General features: G+C 47.3%; 1 protein-coding gene and 1 non-coding gene across 5 annotated transcripts in view; one reads left to right on the top strand and one right to left on the bottom strand.

Annotated features, from left to right (window-relative positions):
* The window catches only part of SK (small conductance calcium-activated potassium channel), a 202,563-nt gene that overhangs the window by 5,631 nt on the left and 170,517 nt on the right, over positions 1 to 26,415 (top strand). The window contains exons 2-3 of one of the 4 annotated variants that reach the window (XM_077654681.1): positions 14,235 to 14,288; positions 19,654 to 19,986. In XM_077654681.1, the coding sequence (XP_077510807.1) occupies positions 14,235 to 14,288; positions 19,654 to 19,986 (387 nt within the window). Of the gene's footprint in view, positions 1 to 14,234; positions 14,289 to 19,650; positions 19,987 to 26,415 lie in introns of all 4 variants that reach the window. The other 3 variants (XM_077654680.1, XM_077654683.1, XM_077654682.1) reach the window with 3 other exon arrangements.
* TRNAS-ACU (transfer RNA serine (anticodon ACU)) lies at positions 4,074 to 4,145 on the bottom strand. Its single transcript has one exon. It is a non-coding gene; the product is annotated as a tRNA-Ser (tRNA).

The raw sequence follows: 26,415 nt of genomic DNA, 5'->3' as shown, positions 1-26,415 counted from the left end.
TGCCTCTCGTAACACGCTGTCACATGAAAACAGTCGAACACGACGTTCTGTCCAAAGCGCGTGGCGTGCCTATACGGACTCAGAAAGATGGATGAAAGCCGCACCAAACTACATGCTTTGCAGTTTCGCAAATAGAATGCCCCCTCCCCCCCCCCCCCCCCCCCCCCCCCTATCACAATGCAGTCTTTCTTCTCTGGCCTTTGCTGGCAGTACCGTCCATTCCGGGAGACAATCTCCCTCGCGCAGGCATTTTCTATGCATGGCGAATCGCCTCCTCCTCCCCTTCTCTTCCCTTTCTTCCCTCCAGGGTCGTATTGTTAAAATAGGCCCACAATGGTAGAGAGCCGGCGCAGCACGCTCAATGCGAATCGATTCTCTCGGTCAACATCGGTGCCCTCAGCCGAGTCGAGTCGTCCAAAAGCCATGACGTGCGGCAACTTGAGTGAGAGCAGGTTTGCGTATGGAACGCATGCGTCGAGATTTGCGCAACGTAGCCCCCGTTTCTCTTGCGGCTGCTGCTGCTGCTCCAGAGCGGCCAAGGTCTATTGAACCAGCTGACGATCGCAGGCGTCGACTTAGCGCGTCGAGTCCGGTCTCGACGCGCTAAGTCACTCACGACACGCGTTGTCACCAACCCCTCGACTGAAGCGGCGTGCGTCCTTTTGCACTGCAAGCGACGACACTGCTGTGGGTGCTGAGAACCGAGAGATGGAAAGGATCAGTATTGTAAATGCAGGGTATGGTGCGTCGGGTTTAACGTCCAAAAGCTGCGCGTGGGGTATTAAAGGCGCTGTTTTTGAGGGCCCCTGAATAATTCGGCTGTCTTGGTTTCTCTAACAAGCGCTGACATCGCACAGTACCAGGGGTGTCTTTTGCGTTTGAAATCCTGTTTGTTACATTAAGCGACCATTGGCTATCTTCCTTACATATTACATGCAAAGCGCTTGCCTATTTATTTTTCTTTCTCTCAACTAAGATATCAATACCTCGCGTTCGCTCCTTAGATAATTTTTTATCTTCCTGACTCTTAACTGCAGTCTTTGAACTTACAACTAGTTTATTGGCCACACATCCAGGATTAAATTGCAGGATTACAAAAATACACTGCAAAAAAAAAGAAATAGAAAACTAAGTATAGATTAAAACAACAGCCAGGTTTTTCGCATTGCACTGTATAAAAATAAAACGTACAAAATAAATTTCCCAAAAGGACTCAAAACTTAAAAGCCTCTAACATTACTTGGCACGCAGACTAGCCTCGTGTGGCAATCTTAGCAGAATTGCTCAACAACGTAACACAGTTATTTTCTTAAATAACGTAACATGTTGCGCTTGAGTGGATGCGTTCCGAAATAGCGCGTGGGCCTGACGCTATTTGTCTCTTAGCGGGAAGCTTTGCGGCTGTCACTACTCCCCATAAACGTCGCACGTCATGGTGTGGTAAAGAATTCTGTCTATAGCAGCTGCCACGTAGCAAAACTAACAACTAAACAACTCTCGCAGTGACAGATAATCATGCGTTGAGGAGGCCCTCTATCTGCCGCAGTTTCGGTGCATATATACGTGATACAATCATTAGAGGCCTCTATGTGAAGCTGGGGAAATGCGGAAAGATCTTGTCTTTAGGCAGATGTGGCGTTCGCAAGCGAACTTGTGGCCAGGCCGTTTCGTTAGTAGTTTGCTTCTCTCTCCATCCGCAGCCCACCGAAATCTCCTGAGCTCGCGACCACTAGAATTTGTACCACGAATGGTATTTCAATAGAACGCGCAGCCTTACTAATTAAGTAATTAATATTTCGCGCCAAAGCGACACTTCCTAATCAACGCTCGCATATAAGCAGAGCTGTGTGTCAAATGCGCTCTCACGTAGCCACGTGACACAACCGCGTGCGGTGCCGAGTTTCTGGTCTTCTAGCATAGCTACAAAATTGGGTACCTAGTCTGACATTCTAAGTTGTGAAGGTCGCTCTACGGGTAAACAGGAATAAACAAACAAAAACGGCTCAGAAACGAGGCGGCTATCACGAAACATTGACTGCTAATTAGTAGAAGGATTTCCTCTGTGCATTAAAGCATACCTGATGCATATATCAGCAAAATGCGAAGCAAAAATCAATGTTCGAACACGCCATACCTGAAGGCCATGTTCTATCACTTAATTCTTACTTGTGTTCTTAATTATACCTTCATCATAAATGAAAGTGTGCCATTATTTAAATGTTTATACCTCTCGCAGATCGTTACCTGTCTCTTTTATACGTAATTTTTCGTTTTTTCGATCATGTGAGTGCTGCGACCCAGATACGTACACAACGTTCCCCTCTTCGTTATTTGTGGCTACGGTTCGATAACGTTGCGTGACGCAGCCTTAAGGTTTTCTGCCAGCCAAGGCGAAGTGTGAGCATGTCTACAACGGCTGCTTGAAGGACTGAGTCTCTACGCCGTTGCATTTGCCTTCAAACGTGTGTAACAGCAAATAACTGATAATGCGTTTTTTTTTGGGCGCTATCGTTTCGTGTCTTGGTGTTTTGTCCTCACTTTGAACACCTGCGTGGTCTTATTATCTTCATTTCTTTCTTTTTACTTTTCTTCAAGGACTCTAAACAGGCATTTCCTAAGCATATTAACGTGCGAGTTCCTTACATGCTTCACACGTTTGCATTCCACTGCAGTGATTTTTAATTATAACTTTAGTAATAATAACAGATTCTGGGATGAGGTTCATACGAGAAGGTGCCCGGTCTGCCATCGCCGATAGTGGCAACTTCAGTCGTACTGAATCCCATAAACCTAACATTAAAGCCACGGTATCTCTAGTAGAACAATTTCTTGCGCTATCATTTCCTTGTTTATAACACCGGGCCAGCTGTAGCTCATTCAGGATTTCCTGAATGTGCAATCGATACTTTTTTTTTCCTTTTCAAGCAAATCTGTTTTTTCTTCTGCGTCAAGCATCTCCTGTTTCCTTACTACTACGTACAAACGGCGTCTCGTTCTGCTTGTTTAGTCAGATCGTGCTGATAAAGCGAACACAATAGTAACGCCTAGGACTTTTTTTTCTTCTTTTTCGATGCATCACGATCCACTGGCAATTAAGTACTCCATATGATGGCGTTCGTATATATAGTCCGGTGTGCTGTGGCCTGTAAATCCGTAACATTTTGCATATCGGGGGGATAAAACGCAGAACATAAATAAAAATAAATGTTATTGAAGAAATGGCGAGCCGTGACGCAAAAACACTTGTCTGGCATCTGCGCGCACACCACTCTAAAGTCGGCTCAGCACACTACACTGTATTTTGCAATGGCAGCCCGAACGCAGACAGGATTGCCGTATAATTGAAACTGTTTACTCGGCTGACTTGTGCCCACAAATAATTGAACATATTGGCGGTGGCGATAATTGCAAACGTGATCGGCAGTCGCCATCACGAATCAATAACAGAATCACTGCAGCTTTCGGAGGCGTTAAATTTAAAGACAGCGTTGAACATTCGAGGTAAAGGACACCGAGTAACGACAGTCATCTCGAAGAGCTTAAAAACAGCAGCGTGTGATTATCACTTGCGGAGATCGATCTGGTGCCTTCTTACCTAGCAGACAAAGTGATCAGCCCATGGGCCACCGGCGATAAACGAAGCTACACAATAATGATCAGAAGTTAAAACAAACAACGCTCTGCACATGGGCGCCTTAGCGTTTTTCCTCCTGAAAAACGCAGCCGCCGCGGTCAGGTTCGAGTTCCCGGGTTCGAATCCGACAGCGGAGGCTGCGTTTTTATGGGGGCAAAACGCTAAGGCACCCGTGTACTTTGCGATGTCAGTGCACGTTAAAGATAATAATAATAATTGGTTTTTGGATAAAGGAAATGGCGCAGTATCTGTCTCATATATCTTTGGACACCTGAACCACGCCGTAAGGGAAGGGATAAAGGAGGGAGTGAAAGAAAGGAAGAATAGGTGCCGTAGTGGAGGGCTCCGGAATAATTTCGACCACCTGGGGATCTTTAACGTACACTGACATCGCACAGCACACGGGCGCCTTAGCGTTTTTCCTCCATAGAAACGCAGCCGCCGCGGCCGGGTTCGAACCCGGGAACTCCGGATCAGTAGTCGAGCGCCCTAACCACTGAGCCACCGCGGCGGGGCAATTAAAGATCCCCAGGTGGTCGATATTATTCCGGAGCCCTCCACAACGGCACCTCTTTCTTCCTTTCTTCTCTCAATCCCTCCTCTATTCCTTCTCTTACGGCGCGGTTCAGGTGTCCAACGATATACGAGACAGATACTGCGCCATTTCCTTTCCCCAAAAAACCAATTATTATCAACGCTCTGCGGAAATGTTAACAACAGCAGGGAGTTAACCAAATGTGTAAAGAACTAAATACAGTGGAATGGAAACATTTACTTTTTAGTGAAATGCAGAAGAATCACGCTTTTATTTATAGCAAATAGTATAGCAAATAGTAGTTCACTGCTTTGGTGATATTTCTTTACCATCCGTTTCTTTTATAAACTTGCATTTTGATAGTTTTCTTTACATATGGGAAATGAATGAGGGAAAGAGAACATTGTCAGCTTGAGAAGATAGAGATCAACAATTATAAGTTATTTCAGCGTCACTTCCGCGGTACATCACGCCTGTAACGTGATTTTAAGTTGTGCACTAGAAAACGCAATTATTTTATTCAAAATCTTGTCTAAGAAAGCAACGAACGACAGCTGCGCGCGAAACAGCAATCACGAGATAACGACATCAACCTTGATCAGCTGTGGATTCGCAAAAAGTTTCAGGAAGCGCCGCACACATTTTTTTTTGTCTAATTGGGGATTGTATCTGAAAAGAACAATGCCACAACGACGACGCAGTCATTTGTTTTGACCTAGGTAATCAATAATAAGCCGCTGGGACGTTACAATTGTTTCCTTTGAGATCGATAATCAATTAAAAGAAACATTACCCTCAGAACATCGAATTCAGTTTGGCATGGCTCATGAAACTCTGTGCTCACTTTCTTGCTGTAAGAGAAGAAAGCAGTTTTGAAATATTTTTTCTGTATTTTTGTTCATTGTACTTCTTTTCTGCGTTGAAAAAATACCCGTGATGAGGCAACGTTCTGGATGCAGCGATGGCTGCATTTCCGGAAGTGAGAATAAGAGATTGCAGTGTAGTTGCAGGTTCAAGCTCCAAATCACAAACTGCAATATGTTGCAGGAAACACCGCTTATTTGCTATCGTTATGTTGAAATCATAAGGTACATTTTATTTATATTATGGTTTATGTCGGCGCGGAAATTCTTAGTGTAAGACGACTTTATTTGAGACATCACTTCTGGTGCACAGTGAGCTGTGCGCAGGTCTTTTTAAAACCTTTGAAGAGCTTTTTGCTGGCACTTCACAGCGTCACTACCAACGCAGTTTTTTTTTTCTTTTTTGATAATGTTGATATAAGGTAACTGCTTTAATCTCTAACCAGGCTGAATGAAATGTTTCATGCTTTAGAAAAACACCACGCGTTCCTCGGATCAAGCCATGGGTACCATGGACCCGTAGAAGGGTGAACGTTAATTATTTGGTGGTGGTAGTGGTTTTATTAAAAATAATAGTAAAAAGGAAGGAAAAGTTTTTTCTAGCCCCGGCATCTGCCATCGATACTGAAGCACCTGAGCTGGGGCAGCGGAATAAAGGATAGCAGGCAGAATGGAGAGATGAAATGAAAGAGGTGAGGGGACAGGAAGAGAGGATAGGGGGAGAAGTATATACAAACTATTTACACAATAAGAAATGTGTCCAGGTTGTGCGCGTGATTAGTTCATGTTGTAAGAATTAACAGACGCGCGCACAGCACTGTATTGGCTACAACTGGAGTGGGGCGTCCAGTTATTAATCGTTCAAGGTAGAACTCGCGGAGCGTTCGGTCACTGCGTGTAACTACCTGACGGAGAACAGACATGACGACAAGCCCGTGTGTTCGAGGAATGCACAGAGGCTCACTAAAGTTCGCTCACGAGTGCGCGCACTGCCCTGCGGCTACAATAGCGTCTTGAGAGAGTCTGGTAGTATGCCTGCAGCGCGCTATAGGCCGCAAGCATATCGCGACGAGCATCGGCGAACGCGGCACAGTGAAGGAGCAGGTGTTCTAGTGTTTCCACTGCACCGCATCCGTCACACACATCACTCGTCGCGATTCCGTGACGCTCCCGACGTTTCCCGGGCCACACGCCGCCAATGCGCGCGCGGAGTATCATTACACGTTGCGACCGCGTAAGTGCGCGACAGCCGGTGATGCTGTCGATGCGCTCACCCCCTGCGATGCGTGGGTCGGGATGCTGCTTTCGGAGATGGTCGTGGATGGCCGCACGCACGTCCTCCAGCGCAAGGGGCAGATCGCTGGCAGCTAGTTGGTGTACAGCGGTCGCGAGGTCGTCAACTTCTTCGTTGCCGGCGATGCTGCAGTGACTGGGCACCCACTGTGCACGCACGGCACATCCTCTCTGCGCGAGACGCTCGATGCGCGAGCGAATTTCCCGCACTGGTGGGGTACCGCGGCCGTTAGAATACAGGCGGCTGAGGGCGGCGCGGGAGTCGCACAGCAGAGCACTCCTGGGCGGTGGAGGGCCGAGGGCGAGCAGCAGGTGCAGCCCGAGCCGGATCTCCATCAACTCCGCCGTGGTGGAGGAGCCCAGGAAGGTTGCGTTTTGCTGGCTGTGCAGTAGCAGGGCGGGGATGGTAGCCGCCGCTGCAAGGCAGCAGCTGTCGCGGGCCACTGAGCCGTCGGTGTACACGAGGAGATGGTCCTGGAGCTCCTCGCGTATGACGGCTGTGGCCAGCTACTGCACAGCACAGAGGGTTGTGCTCCGCTTTCCTGCGATGTCGACGATATCTCACTGTACCTCCGAGGCAGCAGGCCAGGGCGTGCAGAAGCCGCAGGGGGGTGGGCCTTGTGTCAAGTGCTGATACTCGAGCAGCGCAGTGCCCATTCGTGAGCGCGGGTGCGAGCACATACGCTGCAGCAGCAAGTCGCCGTCCAGTGCGCGGTGAAGCCGGTCGATGTGATGCAGTGTCTTGAGCATTGAATCGCGAAATAAATTTCGCATAGAGCGCAGAACAGTTCAGGTATGAAGACAATTCACCTGAATTGCACTAAACTGTTGCTTACGTTTACTTCCTATCTTGGGTTACATTGTGGTGATAAATTTCCCGGTTAATGCTGCAGCCGGTTTACCGGTCTCCCTGTGCACTCACAGCTGGATGACCTTTGTATCTTTATTTTGTTTATCACGGTAGTTATGTAGCTGCTAGAATTACTATGTGTGTGTTAGGTTATGGTTATGGTTGTCGGTGCATTTACAATACTTCTGTTCCGTTATTATTGTCATTATGCTGGTGCTATAAATGTTGAATGCACTGAGTTTTAATTCACATCTTTACTGAAGGATGTTCGCGTCTGTTAAGAGTCGATTTTTAAATTAGGAGAGGCGCAAAAATGGTTGAAAAATGTTTCTTTCCTTTTTCAATCCAAGAGGTCGCTCTACTTATGTGTACAAAATGCAATCCAGCGGCATGTGTGCATGGTTTTTTGGCTCCTGCTTTCTCTCAAATAATAAAGGGCAAACTAAAATAGAAGTAGGCTCTGGAAGGCGGCTAAATAGGAAAAAAGAACTATCGTAATTAACGAAGCTTCTGCTGAGTAGCACACTAGTGGAGCACTTGCGCGTTACGTACTAACTACTCCCGTGCAGGAAAGCTCGCGATCGCTCCTCGTCTCATAATCCCTGCGTCCTGCAGGCGTAATGTTCCAGGGCGAATTAGGCGTGTCTCGGTGGCCAGCGTTGAAAGGTGCGCATTGCCTGAAGAAATCGTCAGATTATACTGTTAGCTTTAAGCTAACTAGAGTAAAGGGGTCTATCACTGCTTGTTTCGTTTTGTGCGAAAAGTACAACCGTTATGAAGCTCCCCTCCCTCCATCTGCTTACTTTTTTTATCCTGTCGCCTATTTTAATGTTATGCGGCGTAGAATCCTACGGCTTCGAACGGTAGACGACGCATCTGCCCTAATAGGAAAATAACGCGATGTATATTTGATTGTTAAAACTATAGTCAGGTGAAAAGCAAAGTAACAGCAGTCAACGTTCAAGTAACTAGAATTGATTTACAGCTTAACCTCTTTGTTATTTCTTTCCTACTGGAGTTTTCCGGGCGGAATATGCATTAGGATCAGTCAAACGTATTCACAGCAAACAAAATAAGGCGACACTGAACGCTTTGCCGCCGGTAGTAAATGTAAATACCCCTCTTGCTTTGCTACTGCGGTGTGTTATTTGACAACAAGCGTGTATCCAGTAGTTTTCTATTTCTTAGACATTGTTCTTTACATCGATACACGAACGAGGCCAGTAGATAATCTTCATCAGCGTGCAAAACTCGAGGAGCACTGAGGGGTGCGGTTCTTGTAAACTGAATTATTTACGTTTGGTACCAATCAGTCAGCGACAAACTGAAAATGCAAAAATGAGGCCCTACCTTGAATTTCGAAGAACAGAAAGAAACAACCCCACTTCTTTCCTGAGCGGAATCACCTCCGACTACGCCCTACTTACGGCTTTTCCTTGTGTCGTTCTATTGTGCCAGTCAAAGCTGGAACCGAACTTCTTGCTGTGATCGATCAGACCCCACAGAAGAGCAGAGTCCAAAACACCCGGCGGCAGTTGTTTTGTGCGCTGCCTAGACCACCTGGCCGTGTCCGGGCGTGAACAGCAAATACTGAAAGGCTAAGTCAAAACAGCAAGTACGGATAGGAAAACAACCTTTAACGCTACAAGGTGGCCGTTTCGAGCCTAATTGGCCGAAACTTTGGGACCGGTTTTTTCTTTCATTCCAAGACTCGCCTTTTGTTCGCTTCTGTTTCCAACACGCCCACTGCAACGGACGCCGCTGTGTAAAATGGGCGCTGTGATCGCAAAGGGGAGTTGGGAGAGAGTTTTATTTCACTTTGTCTTCGTAAGAGCAAATTTTAATGCCCTTCGCGCTGCGGTTTTTCTCTTGCGTTTTTTTTTTCACTTTTTCAGCGTGTTTTATTCACTGCCGGTACTGCAATGTTGTCGTAAAAAAACTTCCTAAGCGTGAAACGCTTCCGTTGAACTTATGGTTGTGAATAAAGGTGCTGGAAATCGATGCCCGTGTCGTAGCGGACAGAATAATTTGGACCACTCTTCCGCTTTCAAACTCTTCTGTCGCGTTGTGTAACGGGGCTACAAATATTTACTGGTCAGTGGTGAAAGCGCAGAAGTAAGTTTTACTTTAATATACATCAATAATTAATTAACTTTCGTTAGGTAACGCGTCAGAAGACATTGAGAGCCGAAGCGCGGTCCGTATTCTTCAGTCCGCGATTGCCCACAGAACGCTCAGAAGGTTATCTGCGCGCAAAGGTACCACACCTCTATCGACGACAGCTTCACATTCATTTCATTGTCTCTCGATGAAGCACGTGAACCCCAGTTTCTCCCCCACATCGTCTTAATCCACCGGCTAATAAGCGAGGTGTTAGCTTCACTTGCCGCTCATGCATCTTGGAGACTTCTGTGCCCAGCCGCACAATGGGTTAATTCTAACCAAACGAGGTCACGTAATAGATTCACAGCAAAGATCTTATTGTGGAGGCGCTTAGAATTGAAATCAAATGATGAAAATGACGTTAAGAATGCTTTCGCGTAGGTGGTGGTGAAAATATTTTAATGAAATTGTTCAGGAGGTTGTAGAGGCGGTTGGAGCTCGCGTAGAGCACTTTTCAATCCACGCTAAGGTTTTTGGCGCGCTTGAATAACATTCAGTGCCACGTTCCTACGTGCCACGTTCTTACGTGGCACCCGCGGTAATACGGAACGCACTAAGTCCGCCGCAATGGACGAGGATGGTGCTGATGAACACTGTCAAGGTTCGGTCAAAGTGCACACAAATCCCCCCGAAAGCAGAAGACTAGACAGCCGTCGCCGTAGCTCAGTTGGCAGAGCACCGGACGCGAAATTTGGAGGTCGTGGAATTGGACCCCACCGGCCGCGTGTGGTTGTTTTTTTCTGCTTTTATTAATCTTCCATTCATAAAAACTACAAAAAAATGACGTCCTCTATGCACCTTGGTTTCGGTGACTGTTGGCGTCCGTCATGTATGTCATAACGAGCACTTCTTTCCATTCCCTTGTCTGCTACTGAGTGAGGGGGAAATAAATAATTACAAAGTCTCACATCTGGCTGCGGACGCGCTCGAATCACACGAGGTAAACAATTCGGAAACGTGCCATAGCTATGCTTTGCAGCCATGGCGACGTGGAGATAGCATCAACGTGATATAGAACTCGGCCGGTTGAAATCGTGTTCGGCCCTGCAAACTGGCAGCCTAAGCAGATCGTCTGGCGAAAGAAGAAAAATAAAAAATAAAAAGCGAAGGGTTCACGCGAGCAGCGTTATAGGTCTCACTCAATGTTTGCTGAGTCGGAACGACGAAGCTCCCCACGTTTGTTTACCGTCATTGTGCTCGCACGCAAGCATGCGTGTTCCCTGAAGCGGGCGTTTCGCTCTGCGCGCGTCTACACTTTCCCCTCCGCCGTTTCCTGCCGTGGAGCGCTGCCGCTCATCTGATAGACTGCTCAGCACGGAACGGGAGTGGGCTCGTAATTAGAGTGGATGTAATACCTTACTTGTAGTCACTAAGTGCTCGGTGTGACATTCTTCGTTGCTTACGGGAAGGTTGAGGAGATTGAATTGGGTGCTTCATGGTAAAAAAAAAAAAAGAAAAACTACACAGATTGTTTACTACATGCAAATCAGTGCGAAAGCACGGATTTGTGCCACGTAGATAACGACGATGAGCGGGCAGTGCCGCGGGACGGAGTGTTCGCGCTGGGCCAGCTGCAAACAGATGACGAACGATTTTGCTCGAGGTTGGTACCCTTCGGATTAGTTCTTATGCACAAGAAAGCTAAAGACAGCATTGAACCATGAGGGAACCTTCTTAGAGACACGACGGATATTTTAGAACATGAATAAGAAACTGGAGGTATTGGCGCATTCGAAATAACATTACAAAAATTATATTACTGGAAAAGTAAGCGTTACGGCGCCTGCATAAGGGTGCCAACGTCAATGTTAACTCTTTTTTTTTTCTGTGTTGAGCACCACCGGCGCTACAATCTGTTTCATGCAAGTTTTTTTTTTTCCCCTCGATTGGTAAGAATGGAAGGAACTGCACAACGCCATGCACACCCGTGTTGATTCATGTGTTCAAATCGTGATTGTGAATCCGCATCTTGAAACGTACTGCAAGCGCCCTTAACCCTTTCAGGCCCAAATGAAAATTGTTCAGTCAAAATATTTGATATCCTGAAACTAGCATATCTAGAAGCAAGATAATTTAATAACATCAGAAAATCAAGGCTTCGTCTGTTCTTGATAAGTTTTTTTTGCGTGATTCAAATGAAATCATTGGGACTTAGGCATTGCGGAGTACTTAGTTTTTTGGGGATTTCTTTGAAACTTTAAACATTAACTTCTTTGGAGCTTCGCTAGTCTAGGTTGGAGTAGAGGATGCCACAGTTTTTAGTACGAATACGCAAGAATGACATGACACACTGCTCGTACCCCTGGGATTATTTTCTCATTGTGTGCGGGCCGGTGTGCGGTCCTATGTTGCGAATTCTTGAGTTGACTGAAGACGAGCACTGGCGCTTTTGTGACATGCCGTGTAAGAGAAGGGCAATCAGGCTGGAAGTATCCAGATGTCCAGCCTCGAGCTCACAGCGTCTACTAACTACTCAAACTGAAAATTTGTAATGCGAATAGCTCGAAGATTTAGTCGATGTAGAAGTGTTTGAAGTATTCGTGCAGTGAAGATGCTCCTGTTTTGTGGGGATTCCTATTCATTTCTTCCTTGTTGAGCAGTATCGTGCTGCATCCACAATACGGATTTTTCTGTGATGACTTTTGCACAACACGAACTTTTGGGGGAGTTTGTTGGCTTTTCGGAGGTTGATAGCTGTATGGCTTTCAACCTTCGGTGTAGTTGCGCTACCATTTGGTTCTGCATCGTCCTGTAGTTTTCAGTTTGCTGGCATGGACGATATTCTATAGAGGTTCAATTCTTTTATGCTATGATTTGCCTTTGAGTTGTTCTTGCTGCTGATCTACGTAAGATGAATGCTATTTCTTCATCATCAGACGAATCTGCTCCTCAACACGAGTGGTGGGCCGCTCTTAAAACTTTGTCCTTTCGGTATGAAAAGAGCTTGCGCTAAATGTACGCATCTTCTTAGGAAAAAAACGTGTATTGTTAAGTATAGACTGCGAAAGAGGCAGCATTTACGCGACACAAACAGTCATAAGCACCTAAAATACGACCGTGCTGCTTATTCTACAATAGGGCCTCCAGGTGCCACTGATTCCATTTAGAATTATTATTATTTGCGAAATATTTTAGCGCTTAACCGAAATGTTTTAGCGTGTTTAACCGAAAGAATTTATTTTGAAGGAGTAACGTGGTGCTTACTTGCACGCCTTCACGTAAGTAGAGGGAAAGAAAAATTATTTTTTTTACACGGTTCAAGAGGGCGTGGTACCAGGGGATGGCAACAGCAAAGCATGCGCAGTTTCTATATCCCTCTCCTACCTACTAGCATACATCAGTCATGTGAAAGGCGGCTTAAGGGTGTAGACGAATTGCTTAATGTCGGAAATACTGCAAAAACAGCAGGACTTTCTCGCTCAGTTTAAGACTGGGGTCCTCTAAATTTGGTGATTCCAACTGGAATCACTGGACCTGAAAGGATGAACCGTATATAAATGCACCCGTTCTCGAACACAATATGGCAGTGATAGTAACAGGCGACGGCAATACTGGGAAAGAATGAAGACAGGGTAGAAGCATGCAGAACACTATAGATGGACGCCAGCGTCGATAACTGGTCATCGTTGGCTTCTGCATCCAGCCGCTTTGTGTTTGAAGACATCATAGTCTTACGGTGCTTCTTTCTTGTTTTCGACTTCTTTTCGGCTACTATCAGTGTGGAATAATTGGCGCCGACGGCGGCTAGCAGTGACAAATAAAACATATATCAACAGCGCATTTCCAAATTGCCCGGAGTCTGCTGCGGTCAGTTATTGTCGATCTGCGCGGCAGTGGCACCCCTCTGCGACCACATTGTAACCGGCAACTTCAGTTAATGATCCCCTCGCTGCTCTGTACCCAATGTGCAGCTGTTTAGTTAAAGCTATGCGGAACCGTTCATGCGCCACTTCCAAAAAAGAAATGAAAAAAAAGGTACGTGTGCACGTGACAGGCGTGTTTTTCCCTGCGTTCCTTCGCTCGGAACGGGACGTGCTGTCGGCTTGCCGGCGATACACAACGACGAGCAACTGACGAGTCAGCGTGCGCGCGCCTGCAGCGACACGATCGCTTGCCCCCCCTGCGCGCCCACCTTCGCCCCCTCTTCGCCCCCCTTCTCTCCCTCTCCACCCCCGCTTCTCCTTCCACTTTTTTTTTCTCTCCGGCCGTGCTGTACACGCGTGGCCGAGCCGGACGAGCTAACTAGTCGCTTCACTTAGAGCAGCAGGATTCGCCCTACAGTGTCGGTGTTGCGCAGTTCTCTTTTCTCCGCGACCCTAAGGACGCGTTTTCAGGGCATGTAGAGAAAGAGGGAGAGAGCGAAAGAAAGAGATGGAGAGAGAAGGCTTCGAAGTGCCTCGGATAAGCATGGTGAGCGAGAGTTTGGCTTTTAAAGAGTGTTAAAATATTTACGTAGTGAGGGAAACAGGGCTGCGCAGCTGAATTCGCCCTCATTCGAGAACCGCAAGTCTGAATGCCTTATGCATGTGTTAAGAGTGACCAGATATCGTTTCGTTGCTCATCCAACGTGGCAGAATTTGAACTTTGCATCTTTAACGCGTGTTCCAACTCTTTATATACGTTTGTTTTCTGCCTCCTTCCGTGTGTACTTTTTTTCTTTCTTTACCTCGTTTCACTTGTAACCTAGCCACACATGTGGTTAAGCAGGATTAGCGCCTTTGCTCGAATATTAGTATGTTTTGTTTAACCAGTGTTCTATTCCGATGGTTACTTGCAAGTTGGGTAGGAATCATGTAGGATGGATGCATAGGAACGGCTGGATTGTGGGCGTGGCGAGGGAGGCCTTACTAGAGCAAGGAGATGTGGTTGACGTATGTGCCGATCACGTTGTTTCAGGCGAATCCCAATGCAAGCTTGTGTGCTGGAGAGCTTTGCGCTGACTGCAACCAAGTGAGCAATATTTTGCCTCCGTCTGAATAAGGAGCACGCAGAGAGGCTTTACGCTTTTGTGGCTCGTGTGCTGTTTTAAAGCTGTGTGCTATAGAAACGCAGTTTATCTACCAGCATATTTTCTATTAATGCAAGTTTACACGTCACCGCACTCGCGCTTCCAACCTGACCACTGCGAACGTCGTTAATTTTTTTCCGCAACATTAATGCTCTCCCTGCCTGTGACGTTCGTTCTGTACATGTATCATGACTGACTGCATTCTGCGATCTCGTCTTCAATCTACTCCGACACAGCACAGCTGTGCACTACTGACGCTCCGACTAACCACGCCTTCATCATAGTTTACGTTTCATCCGATTCCGGTCTATACACGCTCATCAACGCTTCCTTACTGCACACATCTAACGTTTATTTCGTCATACTAACTGTTTGCGTGCTGCCGTTGTCACGGTTGCCCATCACGTTGCTGATTCGTGAGCTTTAACAATCGCATTCGCTGCGTTTGGCAAAGTGTGACATTACCAGTGCATGTCTACGTTGTTCCGAGCTTGTGACATTAACAGCTCGCAGCTTATTCATCATGAAATAATTACCCGGCAAATACAAGCAACCTCTCATGACGATCTAAGCGCCGCTTAACCTTAGAGCACAAGCCTAGGCGCAGCCATGGGCGGTGATTATGAAATATTTGTGTGTGAAGGGCGAGAGGAAGGGAAAATTTTCGGTTGGTTTGGTTTAGTTTGGTTTATTAGGTTTATCGTTCCAAACGACTCAAGTTATCAAGGACGCCGTAGTGGAGGGCTCCGGGATCTTTAACGAGCACTGACATCGTGCAGCACACGGGGCTGTAGCATTTCGCCCCCATCGAAATGTGACCGCCGCGGCCAGTGTCGAACCCGCGTCTTTCGGGTCAGCAGCCGTAGCACCATAACCACTGAACCATCGCTGGGCGAAGAGAAAATTTGATTGGAAGCCTGCAATTACAGCCTACGTGCTTAAAGCCGCTGACATGCCACTCTCCTGAGAGGAGGAGGTTTGGGAGATACACAGTCTATAAATAACATAGAAGGGAGATTGAATAAATAAAGAAAAACGCTCATTAAGTAACATTATTGCGGATATCAATTTCTAAAGTAGACTTCGAATCTTGATATATAGGACGAAAATATTCGCAAATGCTAATTACTAGGAGATAAAACGCATAGGCCAAGGCTTTATTTCGGTTGTAAAGCTCGTTGGAGCTTGAGATTTTGAACGCGATGAAGCAATTACTTGCTTTACCTGACGACACTGGGGAGAATGGAAATGAAAATGAAAATTGATTTTTTTTTTGGGGGGGGGGGGAGAGGAAATGGCGCAGTATCTATCACATCCCGGCGGACACCTGAACCGCGCCGTAAGGGAAGGGATAAAGGATGGAGTGAAAGGAGATAGGAAGAAAGAGGAGCCGTAGTGGAGGGCTCCGGAGTAATTTCGACCAACTGGGGATCTTTAATGTGCGCTGACATCGCACAGCACACGGGCGCCTTTGCGTCGGGTTCGAACCCGGCAGCCGCCGCGGTCGGGTTCGAACCCGGGTACTCCGGATCGCTAGCCGAGCACGCTAACCACTGAGTCACCGCGGTAGGTTTGGTTTGGCGTACGAATTATGTTTCTCAACTTCATCTTCCACAATCTTCCGGCGGGTAGGGAGAATGGGTCATCCCCTGCAAATTATGTTTCGGCGCTGTAATTAGGGTATTTAGATTCCTGTACAAACCAGCATTTTTCAGCCCGACAGCAATCACATCTGTTCCACAACTGCGCAATAGCGTGTTGAGAAAAACTCATTCCTGGCGCTTATCGGGGAGCGAAATAAAAGTAAAAGCTTGCGTCATGGGATGTCCCCTTGATTGCTGCCTTGGCTTTAACGTGTAGCATGATTGAAAATAGCATTTCAAAACTGTCCGTATAGGGCGAGGCAGCGCCATAATACTCTTTACTATAACAGACGTTGGCAGTACGCGCTCCTGTCAGAGAAAGCAAACAAGTGCGTAGCAGGCTGCAACACGAAGCACGCGCCGATTACAGGAATTTATTTCCATTTGTCGCTTGTATCCGACTAGGCCTTTATAATTATTATTCCATTTTTTTAAAGAAACGTTGACACAGGCTATAGGAGTTCCCATCCAATCATACAGGGTATTTCACCTAAGATTTACACAATTTTTAAAAAGATGTTTTTGAGTTAGCAGAGCTCTTTTTTCGGCACAGCATTCTCAATGATGTAGTACATCAGAATACAACTAAGATGCGCTAACTAGTAGACTATTTAACTAATATTGAGTACTTAATTTTTTAGCTATTGTCGTTAGGCACCTTAATTATTGAGAGGCGTGTAGCTCATCGTAAGTAATATCCATATCAGTTTTTAGAATTTCAAACACGCGGTTACCCTCGGCAGTATGGCGCAACAAATTTTGTCTATGTCGCTCCAAAATACAAGCGTTTTCGAGAAGCTTGCAGCAGACAAAGCAATCTCTCCAGTGCGCACAACTCGTTGAAATAGCGAAAATTTGTTGGGCCACAGCGCCGAGGGTAACCGTATTTTGAAGTTCTAAAAACTTATATGTATATCACTCACGGTGGGCAGCGCACCTCTTTATAATTAGGAAGTGTAAAAGTGATAGTTAAAAAGTTATCTATTCAATATTAGTTAACTAGCCTGTTAGTTAACACGTCTAAGTTGTCTTCTGTTCTAACTCAAAAAGCATACATTTAGAGATTGTGTAAAGTTTCAGGTGAAACGCACTGTATATGCTTGACTTTGAAGAGCCAGATTTGTTGGATTGTTCGTTTTAGTCTTGCTTTGTTGCTTCCGTCTTGGTAACGTCGACAACACTATTTGCATTTTTAGCGCTTGTTTTTGTGGAGATTGCAGTTGATAACTGTGTAGAAATTTTTGTTAAATAAGATATTTTTCTTGCTCCGGGGAGAAAAATATACTTGACCTTATTTCGCTAATTTCTTGAAAAAAAATACCAGACGACCATTAACGATGCTTCGGGGACTCGCTCCAGGCCCTCCATTTTCTGTGGGACAGTAACGAACGCAACTGTGGGACGGTGCGTTCATGAATGGACGTGAGGCTAATTGAGGAACCACTACAAAACGGACGGTATTATGCAGCGGATGTTGTCGTGACGTCATATCACGGAATCACGTGAGCTAGGCTCGTAGGTCAATCTACCTCTTCACGGCACCTGTGCGCAATTGCACCTTGCGCCGTCTTCGAACGCCGTGAAACCAGCCAACGTCCCTCACATGGGTAGAGTCGTCATAATACTTACAGCAATCCGCATTTCGTCATTCTTCGAGAAAGTGGCATCACCTCCTTGAGTCTTATTCGTTGTTCCCCTGTCTGTGCGCCTTTTTTTCGTCCTTCTATCAATGCATAAGCTATGAAATGAAACACTGCGCTGTTTTTTCACTGATCGCACAACAGTAGGTGCATTTTGATAGCCAAGTGAAGTAAATCGAATTTCCTATATCGCATTATTCGTACATTACGGGTGGCACTCTGTCGTCACGAAGTGCGTCTAGTTTAACAGTTTTTGAGGAATTACTAAAGCCCGACAATGTTTACAAGGAAAGGAAAGGAAATGTCTTGATACGAATGATTAATTTTTAAGTGATTGTGTTCTATAGCGCTGTTTTTCCTTTCCATTTCTTTCGACGTGGCAAATATTTCAACGCAGCGAGTACACAGGTGAACGGAGTCAAGCACACCTAGATGGTGAAGGCTGGCGAATCAAGACAGCTGCCTCGCATAACATGAGTTCGGGCCCAACCGAAGTCGAAGGCTCAACCAGCCTTCAAAGCACGCCTGCGCTCTCACTTCAAAGAAAGAAGGACGCCACACTGAACACCAAAGTAATTATTGCAGAGTAAGCTTCATATCACAGCACTGCACTAATCACATACCTGAACAACACCCGCAGCCCCGCCGCAGCAACCTCGACGGAGAATCTGTAATGAGCGAAACAGCAGCAGTGGCCGCGCGCTCAGGTCGTTCTAGAAGTACTGTATATTCCTCACTATGTTCAGTACAGTGATGTTCCAGATGACTATGAGTAGAACACAACTGGAGCGCTCCTTCGCTGTTGTACCGTCCACGATGGCTTCTACGGCGTTCTGTTACGGCGTTCTGCTGCAGCTATACTTCACTGCTCAACATAGAGTGGGATGTATGATTTCCGACCGTGGCAGCCGAATTACAGCCGGGGCGTTGCGCCGTAAATGTTCCCAGCCGACGCTGACTTTCGAGAAGCTGCGCCGTCCCTAGTGGCCTACTGTGCAACTTCGTGAACTAAGTGGGCAGTTTTTATTTTTCGTTTCTCTTCTGTCCTTGATATAGTTATCTGAAGTAATTCACGTGCATTTAATTTATGCATACAAAAGGAGCGACTCCCATTGAAAACGAGTAAATTATTTCTGGAGTGTGGCATTAAAGAAATATGAATTGTTTGGAGTTCAGTAGGCGGTTCGAGTTAATGAATATGCGTTTTCGTGGCTAAGCATTTCCAATACATGGGATCTGCTTTTAATGGTATGAGCTTATTTTAATTAATTGCATTTTATGTTTTTACGTTTCACTTCATTGCGTTTTAATTTGTCAATGGACTACAGTTAACCACAAATGGAGGCTGCTAGCCTGGTGCCGAGCAATACTATATAACGTAGCTTGCACACAACAATAACATGCGTCTAGTTTCAAATGTTCATCGCTTAATTACACGCAGTAAATATATGTTTCGCGAAATGGCACATCGGTATTTGAATGTGTAGATGTTAAATGTGGAAGGAAACAGGTTTGAATGACTGAGCCACTGGATGACCGACGTGTGCTGATTGATTGATTGATTGATTGATTGATTGATTGATTGATTGATTGATTGATTGATTGATTGATTGATTGATTGATTGATTGATTGTGATACGACGGGAGAGGAATGATCACAATAACTTAGCGAGCTTGCAGCAAGTGGATCTATGCGTGCGCACAAGAGCTACACATACGGCCTTAAACTCATGTGTTCCCGTGACGTCGCATCATCATCGTGTGGACTGACATCGCCTTGGAAGAACAAGCAGATAACAAAAAAGCTGCATGCGCGCACGGAGCTTTCGCTCTTGTCAGCTTTCCGACGGCTTACGTATGCACTCACTGCATGATTCTGGGCTTTCGCTGAGGCTTTGCTCTCTTGCTCGTCTTATTTACCAATGGTGCACCCGACTAGGCCCTGACAGTCTACCTTCGCTTCCTTCCACCTTCCTCCCCCTCCCCTTCCTCTCTCTCCGTCTCCTCCCGGTGGCCTCCAGCAGGCGCAGCAGCACTCTACCGAGAGCGACGGCGCGGGCATCGCCCTGGTGGGCGTGCACACGGACGCTGGAGTCGGGGGCGACGGCGACCTGCGGCGCTTCCTCAAGGGCGCCTCGGGCTCGCTGTCCGGCAGCGCCGCGGCGGGCGCCACCGGCGGGGGATTCGGTCCGGGAGGCCGCTTCCACAAGCCCTCGGTGGGCTACCGGCTGGGCCGGCGCAAGGCGCTCTTCGAGAAGCGCAAGCGCATCAGCGACTACGCCCTGGTCATGGCCCTATTCGGAATCATCATGATGGTCGTCGAGAACGAGCTCTCCGCGGCGCACGTCTACGAAAAGGTGCGTACCTGCACCTGCCTGCTTCTCTGACTGCCTCCCACCTTGAAGGGGATTTACGTAGACAGTTGGAGGATGTGTGGATGATTGTCTCTCTCTTTCGTGAATATGTGGAAGACGTAGACAACTCAAGCAGCGCACTATTTATGTATGGTAGCGCTGGACTTGAGCAAGTAGTAGTAACTCTCTGCTTGGGGACAGAGTGCTGTATATTTGGGAGGGGCGGAGGGGGTACTTTCGGCCTCGTCTAGTAGAGAGACAATAATATGATGGCCTTGTCGGGGCGACATTAAAAGCAAACTGTTATCAGGGACGAAACCTTAGAAGAAAGCCAAATGCACCATACGGAGCTGAGGCCGCTCACTGTGCGACATAATGTTTAATAAATAAGGCGGTTTCTTCTTCCTGGGACCTCTAGACCGTGGCTACATAGGGCTAGGCAACGAGCTTCACCCTCTCCACCGGCTATATCTGACTGGTGCAGTCAGTCTAATTGTCCTCTCTAGAGGCATTGGAGAGGGGGATGGGAGACCTGGGACGCATGGCGTGGCATTTCCAGGGTACATACATGATAAAGGGGAAACAGTCCTCACAGTGTGGACAACGCAAGAGAACCCGTGGCATTGAGGTTAAGAAGGAAGGAGGATCTCGAATAGGCGTTCCTTTCCAGCTGAAGAGACTGCCACTGGCCGACGAGTCAGGGAAAGATGTGGAGAGGGTAATGCTGCGAGAACTCCCAAGGTCAGAGAGGTGTTGGTGGGAACAGTGAGTTCTTGTCATTGATGGCAGGTTATAACGTGAGGTCTGAGAGACCTCGCCCGTACCACTAAAGTTCAGAGATGTACTTGATGGCACTGAAGCCTTCTCGTGGCTTTCACCAAAGCTATTTGCCTGCTAAACAGCCTACTGCATGCTTTTCTGCATTCCTAAAGAGTATCGCCCATCCTAATCCCTGAGATGACATTGTACGGTATTCAACGTACGAGCAGGGTTTATTTCTCGGCGTAAGTGTCGTCGAAGCTCTTCCCGTGATTTAATGTGTCCCTGCGTCCGTAATACTTCACTTCTGCAGGGAACCTTTGGCTATGTAGGCAACTTCTCCGGTCGGAAAGCGAGTGTTTTCATAGCGCATAAACACTTGCGCAGCTGAGCCAAACGCAGCTGTGGAAACTTACTCGCCTGCAGAGGTCAGACGATTTTCACCCGAGCACAAATGCGAAATAATGACACAGCCACCAAGGAACTGACTTGAACTTCCTTATAAGAAGGCACAGGTGGCGTAGCACATGCACAGGACCCCCTAGAAGCTAATGTATCGGATGCGTTGCGGAATTCAGTTCTTGATGAATCTGCAGTATGGACAGGGAAATTAAAACAGACGCTGCACTCGAGATACAGACCTCGTTTGTGTAAACATGGGCGAAACAACATTGAACTTATCATTTATGACGCCAATCTAAGGAATTCGGAGCCACAGCGCTGGTCCCTTTTCTTGTTTCGGCTGTTCAAACAGCTTGTACCGATAAGAAATCAGGCCACTATAGCGCTGAAATTTCCGACGTAGCCATTAGCCATTGAGATTTCTTATAATGTTGTCATGTAGCACCCTATAGGTGCTAAAAAATTCTTACTAAACCCAGCATCGTGCGCACCATACAGCTCAAACGCAAGCAGAAAGTACAACCTGCGAAAGAAGACACACCCTAGTGATTACACGCTGAACAATGAACAATGAACACGGCTTTGTTTCGCATGTGTATGATTCACCTTACAACTCACAGTCAACGTAACCTTGGCACGAGTCGTTGCCTATGCTGATCACAGCAGCGTGAAAACAATGAGCCGTTTCGCAACTGCAGGAATTGGACGGAGGGAGACAGCGGAGCTCACAAATGAGAACACACTCGCTTATCACTGTCGCAAGCGAACCCCAAACGTCTGTGATCAGGGCGCCGACAAACTATTCAAGCCGGATATTAGTCGTAAGAACGCAGCGCTGAAAGTAGGAAGTATGGAAGGAATATGAGAATGCGCTTTGTCATCATTGAAACCTGTCACGGGGCTCGGCTTACTGTCCCTGTACATTTTCTTTTTTCCAGAAAGGGCAATTTCTTCTACCTTATATGCGTATCAATACAGGGCAACCCCTTTCCTTCGGCTAACTCACGGTGATTGGCTCACCCGTCGTGCGATATCAAGAACGCGAGGCTGTCGCGTCGCCACATGGCACGTGGCCATAGCGGGGCAAGAAACTGTGGGTCGTCGAACGCGCGTTAACACTAACGAGCCGCGGTCACGTTAGCGACCTCCACTCATAACCTCCGCGGCTCAGTTGCACGAGAACATGGCGGTGTGGCGCTGCTTAGAAACGCAATCGCGGCTGCTAAACATGCCGCGAGAGGTCAGCACGTCTCGCTGGTTTCGTTCGCTCCGCAAACGAGCCTGCGGTCCCGCGTTCACGCGCGCCTGGCAATAAATTCGCTCGAGGCGCCAAAACACAGCAGCCTTGTAAACTGCAGTGTAAAAGGATGAGGAGGAGAAGAAAAGGAGAGGAGGTGAGTGGTGTCCGAGGAAGTGGCGGTGAACGATATGAGAAGGGTTTAGGAGAACTTGCGGCTTGCGGCGAGCCGCCGATGCATGATGCGTTAAGGCGGGGGCAGCGAGCACTGCGCAGTGTTTGTTGTTGGTAATGTCTCCTCGGGTCGCGCGGCCTTTTAGAGCGCGGAGGGCGCTTATCGAAACGCTCCAGCTGGGGTCCTCTTTTGTGAGTATGCGCTGGGTGCGGTAATGTGTCTTGAGAATGGGGATCCCTCTTGTCCTCGCTATCAGTCTTCCGTTGTTATGCAAATGGCGGACGGGTGTTGCGCGCGTTTTGTAGTTCAACACATGCGCCCGACGCATTCTTCGAGAAACGCGGTGCCTATTGCATTCGTATGGCCCTGCAATACAGAACACTGACGGCAGGTTGTTTTAAAGGGAGATGACCTTGTAGATATTTCGTCGCTCACTGCTTATTTCTTCTCTGCTTTCTCCCAAAGTTGTTATCTTGCCCGCTAAATATTCCATACGTACCTTGCTTTTTAGTACGGATTTATTACGAGTGACAAGATGGTGTGTATTTCTTTCATAGCGATACCGAAGCCGATGTTTTATTAGTGGCTCACTTGAAGAGTGAAGAGTAAGCAGTTGTCTATGGTTCCTTTCTGTTGTCTCTTTTCCGCGGATGGTTTAGCCTCTGGAAATTTTTCATCCTAGGCTTACACTAACCGACGCCATGAACGAAGTGCCTCGTATCAAGATTTAAAATACACACTGCTAATTTGACTGGGGAGCGGTAATTTCAAATCTGAGGTCGCCGTCTCTTAAGTATGAGGCGTTGTCTTTATTTATTCGGTTTTATTGTTAGTAGAAAATGGAAAGCAGAAATTTCTGGCACCGCTTTAGGTGAAAGCTACGCCTGCTCTTTTCTTTGACTACGGGCACTCGAAAATGTTGTAAAGAACGAAGGACCGTAAAGACGCGATGTGACACGATGACGTCTGCAGGAAAATTCTTTGCAGGGCGAGCACTCAGCGTATTATCGCTCGAGAAAAAAAAATTGAAAGCTCTACAACAAAAAATGCGTGGAAGCGAGCCGGCAGCTGCCGGTGACTGCTGAGGGTGACACTGATCGCTATAAAAGAAAAAAAATACTAATTCTGTTTAGGTCAGCTGCCGATGCAATCGTGACAAAGTTACACAGTTGTCTGGCACTGCCTCAAGAACGAGTATCATCGGGATCTAAAATTAAGAGGCCGCATTCTGTAACGTTCCGGTTCGTTTTCTTTTCACGTGACCGTGACGTCTGTCGTGACGAAAGCAAGCAAAAGGATGTGGGGAATCAAAAGGCCAATCATGGGCACAGCTGGTTTGTATCTGGTGCCGCAGATAGCGGTCCTGTCCTATACCCCTCCAATTTGTCACACAACCACCTCGCATTCCTCTTCCGATACGGAAGCGTCCCCGACGAACCTCGTCAAACTTCTCAGATGCGTCGTCGTAATCTGTTCATTCGCCGGCGTCTACACCGGTCCCGCAATACGGCTCGGCGCCAACGAGTGGCAGAGCATTTATGCTAGCGAGTGACATCATGGCCGTGTTTCTTCCACTACCAGCGTGATATCATACGCTATGGCCTACGTCACCGGGAGCAAGGACCAATGACAGAGGACGAAATTAAAAGTTACCCAATACGGTCATAGGCCACTTTCGAAAATGTGCCATTCATGGTCACACGGTCTTAAACACTTGCGAAACTCGATGCATTCATGGTGGCGTCGGGTGGGGTGGCATGTGGTATACTATTCGTGTCAGCTCATTTTTAGACCGTCGCAACAAGGGTTGACGCGACACAAACGAAACGGATGGGACAGGCACTGCGCTCGTCTAAAAATGAGCTTGCGCCAACTTGCGAAGTTATCAGCGCCTATGCTATTCGTGCCGTTTCTCTACTCCTCGTCCGTATAGAAGGCTTCCTCCGCGGTAAAGCCAGTCGCCATTAGTGTACAGTAGTAAAAATATAAAAGGGAACAATATTTGAGCATTAATTTATTTACTACTGCTTATTTATATGTGACAGGCACAGTTTTATTTTTTTGTTTTATAACTAGTTCACCTCGTCTCGGATAATATTTAAAATGTCATTCTCAAATTAAGTAGAAAAATAACCCATAACATCACAATTTCATGCAACAAGTTTTTTCCTTCGCATATATCTCCCGACTGTACATTGCAACCAAAATCTCCAGCCTTCAACATCTGTTCTCCGAGCACGTTACAGGCGATGTCGAGAATATGTCCTGGGTGGTCGTACAACATCCCCGTCAGACCGCACGTATATTATAATGCACAAATAGTTTCTTCCTTGTGACGACAGGGCTTCTTTGCTACACCCGAAGTGCTATTAGATGTCAAAGAGTACTCACCGTGCTCCCGCGCAGTCACGTTTTCAAGGGCTGTGCAGCTATGGAATAGGCACGCCCTGAGCAACCTTCCAATTTGTTGCTTCTTCTAAATCAGCGTCCTACTTCAAGCGACCAAATAACTACGAAGTTTCCCGTGCTTCACCATCAACCTCTTTGTAATTTTGATTTAAATGCGTATTGTTCCGCGTGTGTATTAATCAAAGCATTCGTAATCAGGCGTTGTTGCTTATTTTGGAATCCACAAAGACCCGTAACGCAGAGAATGCAGAAAATTCGTACAGAAACAACTGTTGGACCTGTACGGTTGCAAAAAAAAATTGTCTTCATTCATGGGGACACACAAACATGAGAAATATATTTTCATTAACGCGGACGAACGAATGTTTGGCTCTGGTTTAAAGACAATGCAGGTGATCCTTGCCCAAGTGGGCGTGATAAAAATTACTGTGTATCCTGGATTGCGGCATAATTCAAACATTCGGCCAGAGTTTTCATGTTCCTCCACATTCTCCCTTTTATTCTTTGTTTTCAGCTTCTTCTTTCGTCCCTTGTTCTTGTCTCTCTTGGCTTGACTTGCGGATTTCTACATCTACAACTACCACGGGCTTCAGTTACACGGCGACTCAGGATGGGCTCCCAGTAACGGCTCTCGCTGTAAATGATATATATCTATACCTGTCACCCCGGAGCATTTAATAAAGTCTATAGTTCGATTCAACTAAAGAACGAAGCGGCTTTTCCCCGTGAAAGGACCTCCTTCCAGCCAATGGCATTGACTGATTCTCATGAGCCAGTCAGCGTGACAATACAAGGAGTGGCAGATGAAAGGGGATTGTCCCCTTCCAGCATCGTCACGCTAGTAGACTCACAGAATCAGCCGACGGCATTGGCTGGAAGGAGGCCTTTTGACGGGGAAAAGTCACTTTGTTCTTGAGTTGTATCCGACTATGCGAATTTTCACTCAACGATACGACGGCGCGCATCCGGTCGGCAAACGCGGCCGCTGCAGCCGTGCGACGACCAGGACGCAACTGGTCTTCCACCTGCCCACCCCGGCGGCGGCGGCGCAATCGGTGGCAGAGACAGCCACCGCCCAAAAGCCAACCTGCAGCGCGTACGACGCAGGTGGCCGCTATGCCGGCCGCGGGTCAATGCGAGCACGTCGCCGCGACATCGGCGCACGGAAAGGGCCGCAGCGGCGGCGGGCACCGCGCGCGGCCGCCTGATTGATCGCGCTCCACTGGACGCGTGTATAAATAGGTGAGGAGGCCGCTCAACGAGTGTGGCCGCCGAGTGTATGTGCAAGTGCGTGCGTGGGGCTTGGATGCATGCCCACTAACGGAGCTAGCTGCTATCAGCTGGGGGACACTCGCCGGCTCCCGACGATCGCGGTCAACCTGAACGACGGGGCCGGGGGCGGTAATGATGTCATGCGTAACGAACGAGCTTTGATTGGCCGCAGAGGCTT

The sequence above is a fragment of the Amblyomma americanum genome, chromosome 2 (assembly GCF_052857255.1).
Source record: "Amblyomma americanum isolate KBUSLIRL-KWMA chromosome 2, ASM5285725v1, whole genome shotgun sequence".
Classification (NCBI taxonomy): Eukaryota; Metazoa; Arthropoda; class Arachnida; order Ixodida; family Ixodidae; genus Amblyomma; species Amblyomma americanum.
Note: the sequence above shows the minus strand (reverse complement) of the source record. Positions and strands in the feature narration are given on the sequence as shown.